Below are 22,486 nucleotides of genomic sequence, written 5' to 3'. Positions count from 1 at the left end.
CAAAGAGCACGGAGCTCAAAACTGTAGGACCGGTCACACGCCATATTTGTTTTCCAATCGCGAATGTGTCTGTGCTTGCGCGTGTCTGTGCGTGCGCGCGCCCGTGCGTCCATGTGCGTGTGTTCGTGCGTGCTTGTGTGTCTGTGTGCGTGCGTGCTTGTGTATCTGTGTGCGTGCGTGCTTGTGTGTGTGTGTGCGTGTGTGTGTGTGTGTATGTGCACGCGCGCGCATGTTTGTGACCGCGTGTGTGTATGAGTGTTTGCGTGTGCGTAAGTGACTGAATATGCGAGAGTGTGTACGTGTGTCCTCGAATGGGGAGGTCATCGTCACCGACGTTGAGATAACGCCACTTCTGACCTGTTGGTACTTTATCCCGTAATTTTATTCACCTCCGTGGCACACCCGTTGGTAGTCAAAGGGTTATAGCTGTGTTGTAAGACAATACCTATATGTCTTTATACTTATCCTTGAGTTATGAATTATTCAGTCTACTGTATACTTGTACTTGCATACTTGTGTGTTCATGGTGCAATGTGATACATAATGGTAGTCTCCAACAGATGCCTATTGTGTGGTCTGACCCTCGGTCAGTGAATCTGACCTCTGGCCTCGTGCTTCGACCCCCTGAGATAATCAATACAAACTTCATCATAACCATAATGTATATTTCTATTTTAATAAGTTTTTCATGTATATATGTAGATATATATGTAAAATTACTGGGTGTTCGCACTCAGATCCATACTGTATATAAAATAGACATAAGGAATATGAAAATAGATATAGATTGTAAAGATACATTGACAACTCTTACACATTTTCTTCGTCGCTCCCTAGGTGGCCAGCGACGGACTAGGCCCAACTTCCGAGCCGACAAGTTTGATAGATTAAGGAAAAGAATCCAGAGAAGCTTTTATCTTCACGCCTCCAACTAATGTAGTACACAACCTGCAGCTGTCACGATATTGTAATGTGCCGAGTTGCCATATTTTATTTTTTAATGTTTTATCTATTTATTATTCTACTCATATATATCTATATTTGTTTATATATATTTATCAATGTGTATTTATCTTTATTTACTTGTTTATCATTTCTCTAATTCGTTTATTTATCTATTTATTTGTTTTATTTTGCACATTAAATTGAATTAAATTCGGAAATAAATCTAATTATTGTACCATAAGTTCAATTGATTCATTCGGCTATAATGATTGGCCTACTCGTTCTTACAACTCTCTAAATAGACTTCCTTGCATCCGCAAGGACTACTGTAGACATATCTATACCAGTCTCAACGTTCAAGCTCGGTGATGTCTGCCGTGTTCTTCGAATTCCAAACCACTTTGCAGCGACTTTTTTCCCTCTGGTTTTCATTTTCATTTAGTTATCCAAATGCTTATTTCGTACGATTCTTTTATTTATCTATTTATTTATTTTTTACTAGTTTATCTATATATATATATATATATATATATATATATATATATATATATATATATATATATATATATATATATATATATCTTATTTTTTTTTTTTTTTTTTTTTTTTAAGGGTGTGGACACTGCAAAACAAAATCTAAACCACGTAATATCGTAGGGAAAGTGTTAATGAGTGTTAACTTAATAAGTGTGAATAATCACTCGATTTCCATTTTCAGATTACATCCGTCCCCGAGCAAAGAAGAACATTATGGACCACACAAGAGTTGTCTGCGGTGACGCCACCCTTGAAGTGAGTGGAAACCGTTTCAATCAAACCTATTTGCTCTGGTTGCCACCAAGAGGACGAGGAGAAGGAGGGGGAGGGAGAGGAGGAGGAGAAGGTGGGAGGAGGTGGAAGAGAATAAGATGGAGGAGGTGGGAGAAGGTGCAAGAGATGAAAGAAGAAGATCTAGGAAGAGGAGATGGGAGGAGGAGAATGTTGAGGAGGAGAAGGGCAGGAGAAGGTGGAGTTAAGAGAGGAGGTGGGAGAAGATGGAGAACGAGGAGGAGGTGGGAGGAAAAGGTGGAGGAAGTGGGAATACGTGGGTGTAAAATGGGAAGGGGAAGGTGGAAAGAGAAAATAGAGGAGGGGTAAGTGTGTGTGTTAGTGTGTGTGTGTGTGTGTGTGTATTTACCTAGTTGTATTTACCTAGTTGTATTTTACGGGAAGGGGAGCTATGCTCGTGGGGTCCCGTCTTCATATCTCATTTTATCTAAACTATTTTTAAATTCATGTATTGTTTTTGCACACACCACTTTCTCATCTAACTTGTTCCAACTGTCTATTACTCTGTGAGGAAAGCTGTTCTTTTTCAAATCTCTTCTATAGCTGTCTTTTTTTATTTTCTTTCCGTGTCCTCTTGTATTTCTGTCATCCCATTTTATCAGATTCTCTCTATCAGTAATTTCCATGCCTTTCATGATTCTGTAAATAGCTATCAAATCTCCTCTCTCTCTTCTTTGCTCTAGTGTCTGTAGTTCAAGTTTTGCTAGTCTCTCTTCATATGATAGTTTTGAGAGTGTTGGTGCCAATTTTGTAATTGCTCTTTGTATTCTTTCAAGTTTTTTTTATACATTTTTTTGTACTTGGTGACCATATCGTTGCTGCATATTCCAATCTTGGTCTTATCAGGGTGATTAGGATTTTCTTCACCATTTCTTCATCCAGGTATGTAAATGCAACTTTGATTGTTCTTATTAAATTATAAGTTTCTCCAAAAATCTTATTTATATGTTTCTCAGGTGACATATTATTCATAACAATGACTCCCAGGTCCTTCTCATTTTCTACTTTTTTTATTCCTTCTTCTCCCAAATTATATGATCCTGTTATTCTGTTTTTGCTTTTTCCAAATTCCATTATACTACACTTTTTTGTATTGAACTCCATCTCCCACTTCCTACTCCATTCCTGTACTTTATATAGATCTCTCTGTAGTGATTCACAATCTTCTTCTGTTTTCACTCTTTTTAGTAGTTTTGCATCATCTGCAAAGAAGCTCATATAGCTTTAAATTCCTTCATCCATATAATTAATATATATAGCAAACATTATTGGGGCCAGAACTGTTCCCTGCGGAACACCGCTTATTACTTTATCCCATTTTGAGTGTTGGTCTCTTATCACTACTCTCATTATTCTTTCTTGCAAAAAGTCTTCCATCCAATTTAGCAGTTTGCCCTGTATTCCTCCTTCAGTTTCTAATTTCTTAAGCAACTTCTTATGTGGTACTTTGTCAAAAGCTTTCTTTAGGTCTAGAAATGCACAGTCCGCCCATCCATCTCTTTCTTGTATTATATCTATTAGCCTTGAATAGAAACATATTAAATTGGTGACGCATGATCGTCCTTGTCTGAATCCAAATTGCCTTGGATTTAACACTTTGTTTTTTTCTAAATATTTTACCCATCTACTTTTGATCATTCTTTCACAAATTTTTGCTATTGTACTTGTTAGAGAGACTGGTCTATAGTTGGTAGGTTCTTCTTTATTTCCTCCTTTATATATAGGTACTATATTTGCTTTTTTCCAATCTTCTGGAACTTTTCCTTCTTTCAAGGAACTGTTTAGTATGCTATGTATTTTGTCTGCCAGTTCATTCCTGCATTCTTTCAGAATCCAGTTTGCTATTTCATCTGGTCCATGCGATTTTCTGACATCAAGATTACTCAAGTGTGTCAATATTTCATTCTTTGTTACTTCTATTTCTTCCATAGGGGAGACTTTCTCTTTCCATTCAATCTCTTCAGGTTGTATGTTCTCCCTTGTAAACACTGATTTAAAATGTTTGTTCATAATTTCCGCCATTTCCATTTCCTCAGTGTATTCAACTCCCCCTTGTCTTAATTTCTCCAAGTCTTGTTTGTTTTCAGTTTATTGTTTACAAATCTGTAGAATAGTTTTGGTTGATCTTTACACTTTTCTATGATATCTTTTTCATATTTTCTCTTTTCCTCTCTGCATGCTTGTACATATTCATTTCTATAACCGGTATATATTTTCCATTTTTCAGGTCTTCTGTCTTTTTTCCATCTGGTCCAGGCTTTGTCTCTTTTGTCTTTTAACTCCCTACAACTTTTGTTGTACCAGCATTTTACATATTCTTTTTCTTGTTTTTGTCTTGGGACATACTTTTCCACTCCTTTTTTGTAAATTTTTGTCAAAATATTCCATTTCTCTTCCACTGTTGTTTCTTCTTTGTATATTTCTTCCCAGTTTTCTTGTTGAAAGAATTCTCTTATTTTATCAAAGTTTGTTTTTTCATACATCATTCTTCCTTTTCTATATTGTTCATTTCTTTTCATATATTTTTCTTCATTAAGTTCCAGTTCAATCAATATGTGGTCACTTTTACTTATTGGTGTTTTATATTCAATCTTGTCCACTATTCTAGGTTCAAATGTAATTATTAAGTCTAGTCTCGATGGTTCTTCTTCATTTCTATACCTAGTGTTCTCCTGTATCCATTGTGTCATTGTATGGTCAGTAATCATCTCAAGTAGAGCGTTTCCCCATGAGCCGTCTCCACCCTTTACTGTCATTTCTTCCCAGCAGATTTCTTTGCAATTAAAGTCGCCCATCATAACTATTCTTCCTCCATCTTCCATTATTTCATTTAATGATATCTTTGTGTCCTCTAATATACTTTTATGTTCACTCTCCTCCCATGAGGCTGTTTTCGGAGGCACATAATTTATCACAAATTTTCTGCTCTTCTTATCTCTGTCTTCCACTTCTATCATAATCATCTCTACTGTATTCTTTCCATATATGACACCCCTCACGTTTATATCCTTCTTAGTCAGAAACATAACTCCACCCCCTTGCTTTTTCTCTCTGTTTTTAATCCAATAATTATATGCATCATGTCCTACACTGTTGGGTGGTAGTGGGCCTTTTAATTTTGTTTCTACAATTCCCATTATGTCCGGTTCTTTTTCTTTCAAATAATCATTCAGCTCATTCAATCCTGTTATTAATCCATCTATATTTGTGTAAGACACTCTTAGTTTTCTGCCACTTCCATTGTGTTCTCTGTTTCCCTTTTGTTTTTCTCTTGTATGTCGAACCGCCTTAGTTTCATATTCACTATCCAATAGAATCTCTCTTTTTCTGACTCTGTTCTGCTCTCGTTTTTTTTCTTAGCTTCAAGTCTTTTCTGCTTTTCTTCCTCTCTTTCCTCTTTATTCATTTCCCTTTTTATCCATACCTTTTTATATTGTTCACTTGTTGCTAGTTTCCCTGTTTTGGATAAGATATTCTCTGCCGTCGTTTGTGACCTGAATTTAATCTTAATTGGTCTGGTCTTATCTGTACTATACTTTCCGAGCCTGAATTTTTCCTCAATTTCCTTCATAATTTCTGGTTCATCTTCCTGGACTAATTTTAGTAAACTGCTTACTTTTTCATTTTCCTCATTGGTTCTTGAGCTTCTATCTGGGTTATCTTTCTCTTCCATTCCTAATATAATTATACATTTCTTTTTATCAGCTAAGTCTCTTACTATATTCTCCTTCTGTCTCATCACTTTAATAACTGAGTTTTCAGTTTGTTCTCTCATTTGCTGTTTAATTATATCAGTAAATGCAACTTTACTGTTTTCTTGAATTGTCTTCCATCCCTCTCTGTTTTCTTTATCATTCATCTTTAACTCTTCATTCTCCTTTTTTACTTCTTTTAACTGTCTTTTTAGGTATTCTATTTCCTTAGTTAAGTTTTTGTTCGCCTTCTCTAGTTCTTCCAATTTTTCAACCCTCTGTACAATGTTGTTAACACGACCGAACCTACGCTCCCAGTCCTCGATCATCTTATCGACCTTCTCTTCTAGTCTTGTCAGTCGGGGGGGGGGGGGTTGTGTCTCCCCCACCCTCTTTAAATCCCTGGAAAATATTCTCATCACTTTCTACTGTATTGCTCTTATCTATGCTTCTAATCTTTACATTTTTATTAGACATTTCGTCGTCGCTCAGCTGGTCGGGGGGCCGTTTTTTGGTGTTTACATTTCGTTTGTCTGCCTGGGCCAAGTCTTCTCCTTCCTCATTTCCTTCCGTTTCCCTCAGCAATCCCTCCCCTTCTCTTCTTTCCCTACTTTCCCACTACCCCACGAGCAATTTCCCCCCACCCTGTAAATACAATAGGCACTTCCTTTGCTTTGGGATCCACGAAACTTCAATTTTCTTCAGAACGTTCTCTAAGCCGTCCGTTCGTTGAAGTGTGTGTGTGTGTGTGTGTGTGTGTGTGTATTTACCTAGTTGTACCTAGTTGTATTTTACGGGAAGGGGAGCTATGCTCGTGAGGTCCCGTCTTCATATCTCATTTTATCTAAACTATTTTTAAATTCATGTATTGTTTTTGCACACACCACTTTCTCATCTAACTTGTTCCAACTGTCTATTACTCTGTGAGGAAAGCTGTTCTTTTTCAAATCTCTTCTATAGCTGTCTTTTTTTATTTTCTTTCCGTGTCCTCTTGTATTTCTGTCATCCCATTTTATCAGATTCTCTCTATCAGTAATTTCCATGCCTTTCATGATTCTGTAAATAGCTATCAAATCTCCTCTCTCTCTTCTTTGCTCTAGTGTCTGTAGTTCAAGTTTTGCTAGTCTCTCTTCATATGATAGTTTTGAGAGTGTTGGTGCCAATTTTGCAATTGCTCTTTGTATTCTTTCAAGTTTTTTTATACATTTTTTTGTACTTGGTGACCATATCGTTGCTGCATATTCCAATCTTGGTCTTATCAGGGTGATTAGGATTTTCTTCACCATTTCTTCATCCAGGTATGTAAATGCAACTTTGATTGTTCTTATTAAATTATAAGTTTCTCCAAAAATCTTATTTATATGTTTCTCAGGTGACATATTATTCATAACAATGACTCCCAGGTCCTTCTCATTTTCTACTTTTTTTATTCCTTCTTCTCCCAAATTATATGATCCTGTTATTCTGTTTTTGCTTTTTCCAAATTCCATTATACTACACTTTTTTGTATTGAACTCCATCTCCCACTTCCTACTCCATTCTTGTACTTTATTTAGATCTCTCTGTAGTGATTCACAATCTTCTTCAGTTTTCACTCTTTTCAGTAGTTTTGCATCATCTGCAAAGAAGCTCATATAGCTTTAAATTCCTTCATCCATATAATTAATATATATAGCAAACATTATTGGGGCCAGAACTGTTCCCTGCGGAACACCGCTTATTATTTCATCCCATTTTGAGTGTTGGTCTCTTATCACTACTCTCATTTTTCTTTCTTGTAAAAAGTCCTCCATCCAATTTAGTAGTTTGCCCTGTATTCCTCCTTCAGTTTCTAATTTCTTAAGCAACTTCTTATGTGGTACTTTGTCAAAAGCTTTCTTTTTATTGGTGACGCATGATCGTCCTTGTCTGAATCCAAATTGCCTTGGATTTAACACTTTGTTTTTTTTTTTTCTAAATATTTTACCCATCTACTTTTGATAATTCTTTCACAAATTTTTGCTATTGTACTTGTTAGAGAGACTGGTCTATAGTTGGTAGGTTCTTCTTTATTTCCTCCTTTATATATAGGTATTATATTTGCTTTTTTCCAAACTTCTGGAACTTTTCCTTCTTTCAAGGAACTGTTTAGTATGCTATGTATTTTGTCTGCCAGTTCATTCCTGCATTCTTTCAGTATCCAGTTTGCTATTTCATCTGGTCCATGCGATTTTCTGACATCAAGATTACTCAAGTGCGTTAATATTTCATTCTTTGTTACTTCTATTTCTTCCGTAGGGGGGACTTTCTCTTTCCATTCAATCTCTTCAGGTTGTATGTTCTCCCTTGTAAACTGATTTAAAATGTTTGTTCATAATTTCCGCCATTTCCATTTCCTCAGTGTATTCAACTCCCTCCTGTCTTAATTTCTCCAAGTCTTGTTTGTTTTTCAGTTTATTGTTTACAAATCTGTAGAATAGTTTTGGTTGATCTTTACACTTTTCTATGATATCTTTTTCATATTTTCTCTTTTCCTCTCTGCATGCTTGTACATATTCATTTCTATAACCGGTATATATTTTCCATTTTTCAGGTCTTCTGTCTTTTTTCCATCTGGTCCAGGCTTTGTCTCTTTTGTTTTTAACTCCCTACACCTTTTGTTGTACCAGCATTTTACATATTCTTTTTCTTGTTTTTGTCTTGGGACATACTTTTCCACTCCTTTTTTGTAATTTTTTGTCAAAATATTCCATTTCTCTTCTACTGTTGTTTCTTCTTTGTATATTTCTTCCCAGTTTTCCTTTTGAAAGAATTCTCTTATTTTATCAAAGTTTGTTTTTTCATACATCATTCTTCCTTTTCTATATTGTTCATTTCTTTTCATATATTTTTCTTCATTAAGTTCCAGTTCAATCAATATGTGGTCACTTTTACTTATTGGTGTTTTATATTCAATTTTGTCCACTATTCTAGGTTCGGATGTAATTACTAGGTCTAGTCTCGATGGCTCTTCATTTCTATACCTAGTGTTCTCCTGTATCCATTGTGTCATTGTATGGTCAGTAACCATCTCAAGTAGAGCGTTTCCCCATGAGCCGTCTCCACCCTTTACTGTCATTTCTTCCCAGCAGATTTCTTTGCAATTAAAGTCGCCCATCATAACTATTTTTCCTCCCTCTTCCATTATCTTGTTTAATGTTATCTTTGTGTCCTCTAACATACTTGTATGTTTACTCTCTTCCCATGAGGCTGTTTTCGGGGGCACATAATTTATCACAATCTTTCTGCTCTTCTTATCTCTGTCTTCTACTTCCATCATTATCATCTCTACTGTATTCTTTCCATATGTGACACACTTCACGTTTATATCCTTCTTAGTCAGGAACATAACTCCACCCCCTTCTTTTTTCACTCTGTTTCTAATCCAATAATTATATGCATCATGTCCTACACTGTTGGGTGGTAGTGGACCTTTTAATTTTGTTTCTACAATTCCCATTATGTCCGGTTCTTTTTCTTTCAAATAATCATTCAGCTCATTCAATCCTGTTATTAATCCATCTATATTTGTGTAAGACACTCTTAGTTTTCTGCCACTTCCATTGTGTTCTCTGTTTCCCTTTTGTTTTTCTCTTGTATGTCGACTTTCTTTAGTTTCATATTCACTACTCTCCAATAGAATCTCTCTTTTTCTGACTCCGTTCTTATCTCGTTTTTTTCCTTAGCTTCAAGTCTTTTCTGTTTTTCTTCCTCTCTTTCCTCTTTATTCATTTCCCTTTTTATCCATACCTTTTTATATTGTTCACTTGTTGCTAGTTTCCCTGTTTTGGATAAGATATTCTCTGCCGTCGTTTGTGACCTGAATTTAATCTTAATTGGTCTGGTCTTATCTGTACTATATTTCCCGAGCCTGAATTTCTCTTCGATTTCCTTCATTATTTCTGGTTCATCTTCCTGAACTAATTCTAGTAAATTTCTTACTTTTTCATTTTCCTCTTTGATTCTTGTGGTTCTATCTGGGTTATGTTTCTCTTCCATTCCTAATATAATTATACATTTCTTTCTGTCTGCTAAGTCTCTTACTATATTCTCCTTCTGTCTCATCACTTTAATAACTGAGTTTTCAGTTTGTTCATTCATTTGCTGTCTGATTATGTCAGTGAATGCAACTTTGCTATTTTCTTGAATTTTTTTCCAACCCTCCTTGTTCTCCTTATTATTCTCCTTTAAGACTTTATTCTCATCTTTTACTTCTTTTAACTGTTTTTTTAATTCTTCAATTTCCTTAGTTAAGTTTTTGTTCGCCTTCTCTAGTTCTTCCAATTTTTCAACCCTCCGTATAATGTTGTTAACATGACCGAACCTACGCTCCAAGTCCTCGAACATCTTATCGACCTTCTCTTCTAGTCTTGTCAGTCGGGGGGGGGGGGGGGTTGTGTCCCCCCCACCCTCTTTAAATCCATGGAAAATATTCTCATCACTTTCTACTGTATTGCTCTTATCTATACTTCTAATCTTTACATTTTTATTAGACATTTCATCGTCGCTCAGCTGGTCGGGGGGTCGTTTGTTTACCTTTCGCCTGTCTGCCTGGGCCAAGTCCTCTCCTTCCTCATTTCCTTCCATTTCCCTCAGCAATCCCTCCCCTTCTCCTCTTTCCCTACTTTCCCACTACCCCACGAGCAATTCCCCCCCACCCTGTAAATACAATAGGCACTTCTCTTTGCGTTGGGATCCACGAAACTTCAATTTTCTTCAGAACGTCTTCTAAGCCGTCCGTTCGTTGAAGTGTGTGTGTGTGTGTGTGTGTGTGTGTGTGTGTGTGTGTGTGTGTGTGTGTGTGTGTGTGTGTGTGTGTGTGTGTGTGTGCGTGTGTGTGTGTGTGTGATTCATTTTGGTCTTTGGATCACGTGTTGGACTCGTGATCGGCAACTATTTTCCTCCCGGAATAGAGCTCAGAGCTCGTATGACCGATCTATGGGTAATGCTATGACCTTACACGCACACACACACCCAACTCCCCGCCCACGATAGTTAGAGTAACGACTTGAAACGCAGTGATACTGAAATAATTTCAGCCTTGGGCAGGATTCGAACCAGGTACCGCCGGTACCGCCATGCTGACAGTCTAAAACTCTACCAACCGCGCCACCGAGTCGTGTGGGTGGGGGGGGGGGGCTCTCCAGCCCAACCTTATTCTACCGCATTTTACCCTGCCCTAACGAAAACTGTCCTTTTCTGGCCTCCAGAATAAACAACAAAACCTCGGAAGAGCCTCTTCGCAAGGTTGAAGCCCGAGAAAATCTGAAGGACGTTCTCGTCTCTCTCAAGGCCCACTTCCCTCTCTCGACCAGAGTAAGATCTAGATCTAGGACATTTGGGATCACACTGAGAAACTTTGGCAAGCGGACTTAATCCAACACTCGCCAACCGCCACTTGTGCTGACGTTTGGGCTCAGGACATGAACCCATCTCGGAAATTAGTCCACAAATTCCCGAAGTTCGTTCATGTCCTGGGCCCAAACGTCCTCACAAGTGGCGTTGGCGAGTATTGGATTGAAAGACCTTGCCAGTCTTGGCAAATGTTTTCTACCATTAGAAAGTGGAGTTTTACCAGACTTTCAGATTAATTTTGTGTTTTATTGGATGACCCATAAAATATACTAACCATTTGAATAAATATAGCAAATGGCATTAGTAAGCGCTGGCCAAGGCTAGCGAAAGATTTTAAAGGTACGACATAAAGGGGTTTCTACGGGTTTCACCAGCGCCGACAGTTGAGAGATCGTTGGAATAAAGACGAATTTGGTTACAATATTTAGGCTTTAATCCTAACTAACTGCCCCCGGGGATTTATTGATTGTGTGGCACCACTTTGGTAGGAAAACGGGTTAAATTTGTTTTCGGGTCAGAGAGGTTAGGGCGTTAGTTCTTTCAATATATTTTCCCCCTTCTTGAATTCTCAACAGTCGTCTGGCTCCCCTTCATTTTTCTCCCAAATCCCAACCCGCCAAAAAAGGTAAGAAAAATTAAAAGAATTAAAAAGAGAAACCCTTTGTTTTATTATAAAGATGACAATCATAATTATCTTACATTTCTTCTGCCAGGACAGAGTGATGGACTTTTTCAGTTTCCTCACAAAATATAGAAATGTATAATTTGTAACAACAGTCCATGGCGGCCCCCTAAATTCTTGTCATGGCTCCCTTGGGGGTTTCTATGGCCCTCAGGTCGAGAACCACTTTGTTAGGGAACAGGAAAGCCCTGACGTAGATGATTTTTGGGTTCCTGATTTTAATCGTTCGTTCCTTTACAGATGCATAATATGGTCTTGCTGAAACTTCGGGGACTCGACTATCATGATATATATATTCCCGAAGACAACAAAGACAAACATCGACTTGTCCTATATAAGATAAAGGTTTGTAATTGATAAATGGCATACCTCAGATATCACACTGTGCTATTTTTCCTTCGATTGTTGGAGTATATTTGCAGCCCACATCTTTCGAGAAGGAATCTGATATGCTGGGGGAAATTTTTCCTTGAGCATTTCAAATGACATCCAATGCATTTTTGTTGAGAAAACAAAATAGTTTGCTACAGTGATTTTACAGTGGAAAAAGTTCTGAAAGTCAGCGGTACCACCGAGGTTGGAGGGAAAATAGCCCAATCTTCACCAATCTTCTTCATCCGTACAGAACTAGACTAAAGGGGGTTAAAAACAACAGGAAATCAAACGCAAAAGTGCACTCCACAGGCTAGTATATTAAAAAGAAATTCCAGTTAAGATGAATTATGAAATTACCGTTTCCATAGTCTAGTGCACAGATTAGGAGAAAGTAGACAGAGATATAGGAAGTCTTTAAACACTGGCTTTCATCAATATTTGAATTTTATATCAGTTTCTTAAATTGGTCAATCTAATTATATACACCATGATTATTGCCACTTTTATGTTTTCGTTATCCTCTTTTAACGCGAAAATTAAATACTTGTATGAGTTGTATGATGTAATATCTGACAGAAAGATCTGCAATTCAATTTTTTATGTTTGTTCTGGTAAGGTACATTCCAATGACTTTTTTTTTTTTTTAATCTGAATTAAGGATCGCGAAGAGTTCAGTGTTTTCTGTACACCTGAAGGCACCGACTTCCTCAAGGAGAAACTTAGCAGGACTTCAGTTATCAACTTCTCCAAACATGTTTCATCGTGTTTCATTCCGTATTATCTAAAAGAAGCAGTCAAGGAAGTCCTAGAGGCACGATCCGGCAGAGAAGCACAAGAAGACATAACAGAGGATTTAGTCGTAATAAACAATGATGAGCTTTTAAAGTGGAAGGAAAGGTCAGTGTTCCAATAGCCTTTGTAGCCTTTGTATGTAGCCTTTGATGGCTACACTTTAGGGTGGTACAGGCAGAGATATAGCCTCTTCGGACTTTCTTGGTGTATTGTACTGAATATATTTATAGCATGGGGACGTAGTCTCCTTCAGGGAGAGTCTATCCTGTTTCTCCAGAGGGGAGTTCTACTGTGTGTGTGTGTGTGTGTGTGTGTGTGTGTGTGTGTGTGTGTGTGTGTGTGTGTGTGTGTGTGTGTGTGTGTGTGTGTGTGTGTGTGTGTGTGTGTGTGTGTGTGTGTGTGTGTGTGTGTGTGAATATCCCTATATTTGCATATTTGGTGTAGGTTAACATTTAGATAAGAGGTTTGGGATTTATACATTACTATTTGTGTTAGCCGTAGATTTAAGTGTCCGGTTATCATTAGTGGATAACCTTGACATGATGTATGGATTGGAGTTATAATTATGTAGTTTGTTATGTATAGGGAAATGGTTATTGATTTGTCTGGCGACACTATGTACTTGTTTTGATAACTTTCCGTTGGGCTGTGATGTGATGTGTGTTGTATGTTTGAGTCAGGTATTAAAGATTTGGAAATGCGGATGTCTGCAAGATTGGAGGCATTGGAAAAAGGCCAGTACCTGTTGGACACCTTACATACATGTGGATCACGTGTCAGGCATGTGATATATCGTAATGGTTACAAGTATACATGATAAATATTCAATTTCAGTGATGAAGAACAAAAATTTTAAACAACAAATTTGAAATATTTTAATAGCTTAGTGACTCTAGTTTCTGGAATAAATAATCAATTTCAGTAATGGAGAACAAGAATTCTAAACAATTTTGAAATATTTTTAAAGTTTAATGATTCTAGTTTCTGGAATAGAATCTTAAAAGTTTAAAAAAATGATAAGCTCTATCAACTTCGACTATATATATATTTTCCATATACAAAGAATCACCTGCACAAGCGTCATGCAGTCCGTATTTCAGGGGCTTTAGTGACATTTTCGCGTACCAGAGTCACGTAACATTATTTTATGATTGGAGACCTGTCTCCAAATAAAATGCTGAGCACTTTGAACCACCATCAAGTTTGGTCAGGACAAGATATCGTCAGTTATTTTTTGTGGTATTAAAGATACCGTTATACCAACGGCGATGTTTATCGAACTTGATGCATTATTTACATGATAGCGATATCATGGTCGTAATTTGCCAATATCCGTTTTCTTACTTCTCGACAGTGACTGGACATTCACAATCGGAAGCGTTCGTCCACTGGACGTGGCAGGAATGACGAAGTCCCACCAAATATGGCCTCTCAGACACTCCATACCTCTTCAAGTCTTCCTTGACATCGCGAAGATTGCACCCACAGCAGGGTTCTACCTGCACGAAGATCCTTCACGCTTGAAGAACACGAGTGAGATCGTACAGTCATCAAAAGGAGGAGAGATCGTTGGCGTCGTCTTACCCGTGGCAGTGATCAGCGTCACTTGCTACGGGACCCTCGGAATGATTTACGTTGAGAAAGAATATCGAAGATTGGGTATGGGACCTTTCATGACCATGATGTGCGCCAAGCAGATGGTGATGCAAGGCTACGAGGCTATTGGGACCATTTATAAATGTAATACTCTTTGGCGGACCCTACTTTTCAGACAAGGTTTTGAATTTAGTCACGAAGTCGTTGGAATGAGTGTGCCACTGACTCCTCCAGGTCGTAACTAGCACGACTCGAGAGCAACAATTCAACTTGGATATACATTACTGTGAAGTAATTTGTATTGTTGCAACTGCTTGACATTCAACGATGGGTGCATTTGTTTCTTTGTTGTCGTGGAAGTGGCGACATGACTGGCGCCATGTGAATTATGTAGATTTTTTGTTTTATTCAATTTATTAGACCCGTGGGCGGCAAACAATAATACATCAATTACAGCATTGTATTAGAGGATACGTCATCTATTACATACATTCTTTAACCCCTTTCATACGGTGCCGCATACGTAGGCGGCATGAGGAGCAAGTGGATACGCGAGACTGCCATATCGGCGTCTTGATTATATTTATTGTAGTTGCCCCTGCGTAATGACATACTCTCTAAACCAGTGGTTCCCATACTTTTTTCTGTCATTTCCCCCTGCACCCAGGTCAACTATCCAGATTTCCCCCTTCATGTGTAGCAGGGAAAGAGTAGTTGAAATACACTTTGACTATTTACTAATTTATTTTTGAAATGTACAAATATACTGATAAACAGGCATTCTCTCTCTCTCTCAGACATGAGAAAATCCATCAGAGATTTTTTTTAGTTAGTAGGTAGTGTAATTATTTCCCCCTGGTAGCTTCAAATTCCCCCCCAGGGGGAAATTTCCCCCAGTTTGGGAACCACTGCTCTAAACTGTCTTCGTCACATTTTCTATGCTTATCAATATTCACGGGTGAAAGAGAGAACGATCAATATAAGCGGTGACTATATTTTATGATGCGAGTATTATTACGACACATCGTACGTCTGGCAGGTAATGCTGCCCGTGAAATTTTGGTCCGTACTGAAGAGGTCACCTCAACCAACAAAGTTAGGAAAGGAGTTGGAGGTTTAGTTATAGAGATATCTTTATAATATTTTTATGTTTGATTATTTTTTTAGAACAAGACAAAGTTTATGTAAATTTTGTCCAAGTAGTAGATGAACAAAAGGATGGCCCTAAGGTGGGTAACCAAGCAAGATTGCGTATTAGCTACATTGGTTTTGAGTAATATAGTGTTTGATGCAATAATTTAAAGTACAATTACTAATGAATGGGGAAGATTGGAATGGTGGGTTCTAAGGAGAAGGCAGAAGAAAGGAAAGATACTTGCTCTAAGATTTAACTAGTGGAGAATTTGATAAATGGTTTGGTTACAAGTTTGGACTTGAAATATGTATCAGGAAGGTTGATTTATGAGAGGGAAAAATTACACATACTACACTGCAGGAGGCAGTGAATAGTTGAATTTGCCCCCATATTAAATTGACTGAGCTTTCTAGTACGAGTACTGACGAGAATCACAATACAGAGGTATTGAAAGACACTCCCATTATTGATACAAGGATTTCACAGATTGGCAACTTGTGGTTGATTTTCCAAATGAGAAGTATACCGGTAGTGACATGTTTATATGCTTATGCATGCCTAAACATGTGTAGTGAAGTAATAAGATCAAATTGATAACTGATTAAACTGTAATAAGATACTGGTTCTTTTCTAGTAGCACACTAATAATTTTTTTCATTAGTATCTTTTTTTATTTATTTATTTATTTATTTATTTATTTATTTTTTTTTTTTTGAAAGATTGTTTTTTTCTATGGAATTTCTTTTCAATATAATATTACCAATTATATATAATAATGATGCCATTTTATTCTAAATATAGGTTAGGTTAAATATCTGCACTTGTGTGTTTCTGAAATTTTGCAGCACATCCCTAGCAGAGCCACTTTTTTACATGGCAACCCCTCCCCTCCCTCCCTGTCCCCTCATGCAGAAAATAGAGAAAACAGGGGGAAATCCCTTTAGGTTGCATAAAAAAATCATTCATACACAGCCATCCTCCACTCACCCATATACCTGCCTCCATCCTCCCTTGCTCAACAGCCATTCCTATCTTGCTCAAAGACCCTTTCATCCCATCCATTGATCTCATCCTTGGATGCGGTGAAAGGGTCATGAATGAAAAGATGATGAAATTAAAGATGATGTGATTTTACGTATTTGTGGAAGCAACAAAATAAATAATCTTCGACACACATAAATACATCAAGTGTATTTGAAGAGAGAAGTGTCACTTAATAAATGCCAAATATTGTTAGGGTTTTCTAACAATTTTAAAATCTAAAGTAGAGTCTAATTTATAAGTACTGTTAACAACAGAACTCCTGTAGACATGACCACAACAAATACATTCATCAATCAATCAATCTGTTGCTCCAGGTCTCTTGCAGGAGACACACAGCTTCTAGGTATCTGGCTTGGGTCACAAAGAAGGCTCCATGAATTTTGCCGCAAATCCGAAGGTGACCGATTTGATCCAAACCTGCCCCACAGGGACAGAGTCGGACACAGTGCACAGCAAGGTAGACATGAGCAGCCTGAGCCCAAGGACGTGGCGTTAGCAACCCTCCAAACTGGGCCTTTTAACCCAGTATTGACTTTTGGGCCTCTGGCACCCATACCGTCGGCCTAAGTGGTGTCAAATTAAACTCCACGGCAACCCTGGCCGCACTCAACATGTGGGTGAGATGGCGGGTAAATCGGAGCAGGTGACCATAATAACCCAAAATCCAAAAAATCTCAAAGAACCCCATGAATTTTACCGAAAATCCGAAGGTGACCGATTTGATCCAAACTTGCCCCACAGGGAGAGAGTCGGACACAGTGCACAGCAAGGTAGACATGAGCAGCCTGAGCCCAAGGACGTGGCGGAAGCAACCCTCCAAACTGGGCCTTTTAACCCAGTATTGACTTTTGGGCCTCTGGCACCCATACCGTCGGCCTAAGTGGTGTCAAATTGAACTCCACGGCAACCCTGGCCGCACTCAACCTGTGGGTAAGATGGCAGGTAAATCGGAGCAGGTGACCATAATAACCCAAAATCCAAAAAAATCTCAAAGGAGTAACCCCATGACTTATGCCGAAAATCCGAATGTGACCGATTTGATCCAAACTTGCCCCACAGGGAGAGAGTCGGACACAGTGCACAGCAAGGTAGACATGAGCAGCCTGAGCCCAAGGTCGTGGTGGTAGCAACCCTCCAAATTTGGGCCTTTTAACCCAGTATTGACTTTTGGGCCTCTGACACCCATACCGTCGGCCTAAGTGGTGTCAATTTGAACTCCACGGCAACCCTGGCCGCACTCAACCTGTGGGTGAGATGGCGGGTAAATCGGAGCAGGTGACCATAATAACCTAAAATCCAAAAAATCTCAAAGGAGTACCCCATGGATTTCGCCGCAAATCCGAAGGTGACCGATTTGATCCAAACTTGCCCCACAGGGAGAGAGTCGGACACATTTCACAGCAAGGTAGACATGAGCAGCCTGAGCCCAAGGACGTGGCGGCAGCAACCCTCCAAATCTGGGCCTTTTAATCCAATATTGACTTTTGGGCCTCTGGCACCCATACCGTCGGCCTAAGTGGTGTCAAATTGAACTCCACGGCAACCCTGGCCGCACTCAACCTGTGGGTGAGATGGCGGGTAAATCGGAGCAGGTGACCATAATAACCCAAAATCCAAAAAATCTCAAAGGAGTAACCCCATGAATTTTGCCGCAAATCCGAAGGTGACCGATTTGATCCAAACTTGCTCCACAGGGAGAGAGTCGGACACAGTGCACAGCAAGGTAGACATGAGTACCCTGAGCCCAAGGACGTGGCAGTAGCAACCCTCCAAATTTTGGGCCGTTTATCCCAAAATTGACTTTTGGGCCTCTGGCACCCATATCGTCGGCCTAAGTGGTGTCAAATTGAACTCCACGGCAACCCTGGCCGCACTCAACCTGTGGGTGAGATGGCGGGTAAATCGGAGCAGGTGACCAATATAACCCAAAATCCAAAAAATCTCAAAGGATTTTGCCGAAAATAAAATTTTGCCGAAAATCCGAAGGTGACCGATTTGATTCAAACTTGCCCCACAGGGAGAGAGTCGAACACAGTGCACAGCAAGGTAGACATGAGCAGCCTGAGCCCAAGGACGTGGCGGTAGCAACCCACCAATTCTGGGCCTTTTAACCCAGTATTGACTTTTGGGCCTCTGGCACCCATACCGTCGGCCTAAGTGGTGTCAAATTGAACTCCACGGCAACCCTGGCCGCACTCAACCTGTGGGTGAGATGGCGGGTAAATCGGAGCAGGTGACTGATACATAACGATGCTCACACTAATGGCTAGGATGCAGAACATTTCCATTATGTATACATTTCATCCTTTGGAATTTCTTCCAAACATATCCAGTATGTACAAATGAAGGCTGTACAAAAGATGAACAATAGACAGAACATATAATACAAACAGCCTAATTGACTTCAATGCAAAAAATGTATGAAAGCCAAACAAAGATGAATCATATAATGTGAATCGGCCCTTATATGGTGCACGCAGAGCGTATTGCAGCAAGTGGGCGGGCTCTATTATGGACTTGGGGTTATAAAAAGACACTTACAGGTCTGGTAGAGACAATAGATATACTTATAATGTGGATGAATTACGAAAGTATCTACAGTTTTCTCTTGAGTGAGAGATCATTTTTTTTAGGCATTATGAAAACATTGGAACTGCCTCGTCACACAACAGCAAGGATACCCATAACTTAACGAGTGATTAGTGTGATTGATATACAGTATCAGAAAGTTTGACAGTTTGGACAATGATTGTTCACTGTCTCTAAAACCATGGTCTAAGACAACACAGGTGCTTATGTGTGGTTTGAAAAAACTTCCCAATGGAACAGTAGACAGACAAGAAAAATGCTCTAAAGGTTGTACCTCTCATTAATGGTTGTGTTTTTCAGTGGAAAGTTCCACTTCTGTGTCCATTTGTAAAGACAGTTTTTGTGCTCGTGCATGTCCGTGCAGCAGAGGAAGGTGTCCGGACTGACGTAACAGTGCAGAAATACAGAAACCTAGCTGCACATACAGTATGCATATACAGTGTATACATTATGAAAATGTGTGTGTCTGTGCATGCATGTAAATACCAGTAACATGTTTGCGTGTCTGTGTGTATCCCTCTTGTGTGCATATGTGTATGCATATGTATACATATCTGTAAATATTTATATGTATGTGTGAGGGTAAGCATGTTTGCATAAACTGTACATAATTATTACATGTACATATCACAGAAGTTAAAATGTCCTTGTTTAACTACACGTTACTGTAGCTTACAACACGTACTCGTACGATTTATGTGTCTGCCATCCGTGTTTAAAACTCGTTACTTTACCTCCCTCCATCTGGAGGGGGGAAAACCTCACGGGCTAACATTCAGTCTCTGAACAAAGCCTAAGCTCTCTAGTAACTTTTAATGTCATCCCCCCACTTCACACAGGGAGAGCTGATAAAAGGCAATTACTACTACCCTCATCCTCCTCCCCTTTTATTTCCTCCTCTTTCTCCTATTACCTAGCAACAGAAACAGACTCACCCATGGATGGAGAAGCACGGACACCAGCCCAGAATATCTATCTGGAGGGACCTACAGGAGGGCCTGGGGGTCATTACTGTGGTGCTACAGGTTTCTGACCACTATCTTGAGACAAGAAGCGATATTATTGAGTTTAGGAAGGGATGCTTTCAGTTTGAATGAAATCTTGTGTAAGAAAATAGTTTGGCACAGACTGCAACAAAATGTGTAAAGGTTGCTACAGTATTGAGATTGTATGCTGGAAAATGTTAAGTGCGCACGATGCACATGAATGTATAACTTTTGTACAAAAGGTGTTAATGTATGATGAGATTTTTGTGTTACTTTTGTTCACCATGGGTTTCATGGACTGCATGTGTAGCCAGCTCATGCCATGGTTCACATTGAACAGATAATGTTCCTCGTGATTTATCTGATATATTATGCATGTGATGCCTTGTGTAGCACACATGTCTCACCCCAGGTTGTATGATATATCATGTGAGTCAAGCAAGGTATCTCTCGTTGTGCACAAAAGTGTTTAGGAAGAAATGTATGAGAAACTACATGACGGATGTGGATAGCCAGGTGAACCAAAGTGTGATTTTAGGTCCTAAGGACATTTCAGAGCTCACCTAGAAACGCATGGTTTGAGTGGGGATGGATACATTTTTTGCATGTTGGAATTTGATGGTGCACATCTGCATATGTGACACATGACCTTATCACATGCAAAGTGTGTTGTGGGATGAGCTAATTGGTGCAGGTTGGATACATTTTTTGCATGTTGGAATTTGATGGTGTACATGTGACAAATGACCTTATCACATGCAATGTGTGTTGTGGGATGAGTTAATTGGTGCAGGACATTTTGCCGATTATGTGCACAGATATACCATATCGTGCAATGCAAAACTGCACGTGAATAGAACCATGTGATCCAATGTATAAAAAAGTGCAGGTCTTCATGTATTGTATTGCTTGGGGTAACTGTACTAGTACTCTTGGAATGTGTGAGTTGTACATACACACACTGGGTACTGTGTTGCCCCTGGGAAGTGTCATTGATCAAGGAACTTACACTTGATTCTTTGATCATTGGTTGGAGTTATGCTCAAAATGTGTAGAAATCTTGTTATCTATTTATTTATTATACTGCACTGAATTTAGGTTACCCTTGTTAAAGAGAAGCAAATCAACTGCCAGTGTTAATTGTACATGCAAGTAGGTATGTTTGCAGATTTATCTACTTGAAAACATACACATACATACACACACAGGAGGGCTTTAAGAGGTCATGGAAGTAAATTAAGAAAGACCACATCTCGAGAGGATGTGAAGAAATACAGTTTTCCATATAGATGTGTAAATATGTGGAATAGGTTAGGTGATATAGCCCAAGCTCAAACAATACACGAGTTTAGATCTAAATATGATAATTGGAAATCAAAGATATAGATTAAGTCGCAACCGTACATGAATTTGAGTCAAGGTATGTTGGAACCCAATGAGCGTTGCTCCTTTCCTGTACACTACAATTAGGTAAATACACACACACACTTCAACGAATGGACGGCTTAGAAGACGTTCTGAAGAGAATTGAAATTTGTGGATCCCAACGCAAAGAGAAGTGCCTATTGTATTTACAGGGTGGGGGGGGGAATTGCTCGTGGAGCAGTAGGAAAGTAGGGAAAGAGGAAAGGGGGAGGGATTACTGAGGGAAATGGAAGGAAATGAGGAAGGAGTAGACTTGGCCCAGGCAGACAGGCGAAAGGTAAACAAAAGGCCTCCCGATGACGATGAAATGTCTAATAAAAATGTAAAGATTAGAAGTATAGACAAGAGCAATACAGTAGAAAGTGATGAGAATATTTTCCAGGGATTTAAAGAGGGTGGGGGGGACACAACCCCCCCCCCCCGACTGACAAGACTAGAAGAGAAGGTCGATAAGATGATCGAGGACTTGGAGCGTAGGTTCGGTCATGTTGACAGTATTATACGAAGAGTTGAAAAATTGGAAGAACTAGAGAGGGCGAACAAAAACTTAACTAAGGAAATTGAAGAATTAAAAAAACAGTTAAAAGAAGTAAAAGATGAGAATAAAGTCTTAAAGGAGAATAATAAGGAGAACAAGAAGGGTTGGAAAATAATTCATGAAAATAGCAAGGTTGCATTCACTGACATAATCAGACAGCAAATGAATGAACAAACTGAAAACTCAGTTATTAAAGTGATGAGACAGAAGGAGAATATAGTAAGAGACTTAGCAGACAAAAAGAAATGTATAATATTAGGAATGGAAGAGAAACATAACCCAGATAGAACCACAAGAATCAAAGAGGAAAATGAAAAAGTAAGAAATTTACTAGAATTAGTTCAGGAAGATGAACCAGAAATAATGAAACAAATCGAAGAGAAATTCAGGTTAGGGAAATATAGTACAGACAAGACCAGACCAATCAAGATTAAATTCAGGTCACAAACTACGGCTGAGAATATCTTATCCAAAACAGGGAAACTA

General features: G+C 38.8%; 1 protein-coding gene across 1 annotated transcript; it reads left to right on the top strand.

The window, feature by feature from the left end:
* The first annotated feature begins 283 nt into the window (after positions 1 to 283).
* Positions 284 to 16,066, top strand: LOC143035697 (uncharacterized). Its single transcript, XM_076202562.1, has 6 exons — positions 284 to 295; positions 1,664 to 1,737; positions 10,694 to 10,799; positions 11,761 to 11,865; positions 12,554 to 12,792; positions 14,042 to 16,066. The coding sequence occupies exons 1-6, from the start codon at positions 284 to 286 to the stop codon at positions 14,526 to 14,528; spliced, it is 1,023 nt and encodes a 340-aa protein (XP_076058677.1). The 3' UTR covers positions 14,529 to 16,066.
* Positions 16,067 to 22,486: the final 6,420 nt, after the last annotated feature.

Source organism: Oratosquilla oratoria, chromosome 19 (genome assembly GCF_046742065.1).
Source record: "Oratosquilla oratoria isolate Oo_2021 chromosome 19, ASM4674206v1, whole genome shotgun sequence".
NCBI classification, from domain to species: Eukaryota; Metazoa; Arthropoda; class Malacostraca; order Stomatopoda; family Squillidae; genus Oratosquilla; species Oratosquilla oratoria.
This window is presented reverse-complemented; position numbering and strand designations above follow the sequence as displayed.

What these genes read in the sequence shown, in the direction of transcription:
- LOC143035697 (XM_076202562.1), top strand. An exon ending in GCGGTGACGCCACCCTTGAA is followed by an intron (nt 1,738 to 10,693) that starts GTGAGTGGAAAC and finishes TCTGGCCTCCAG; the next exon opens with AATAAACAACAAAACCTCGG. An exon ending in TTGTCCTATATAAGATAAAG is followed by an intron (nt 11,866 to 12,553) that starts GTTTGTAATTGA and finishes ATCTGAATTAAG; the next exon opens with GATCGCGAAGAGTTCAGTGT.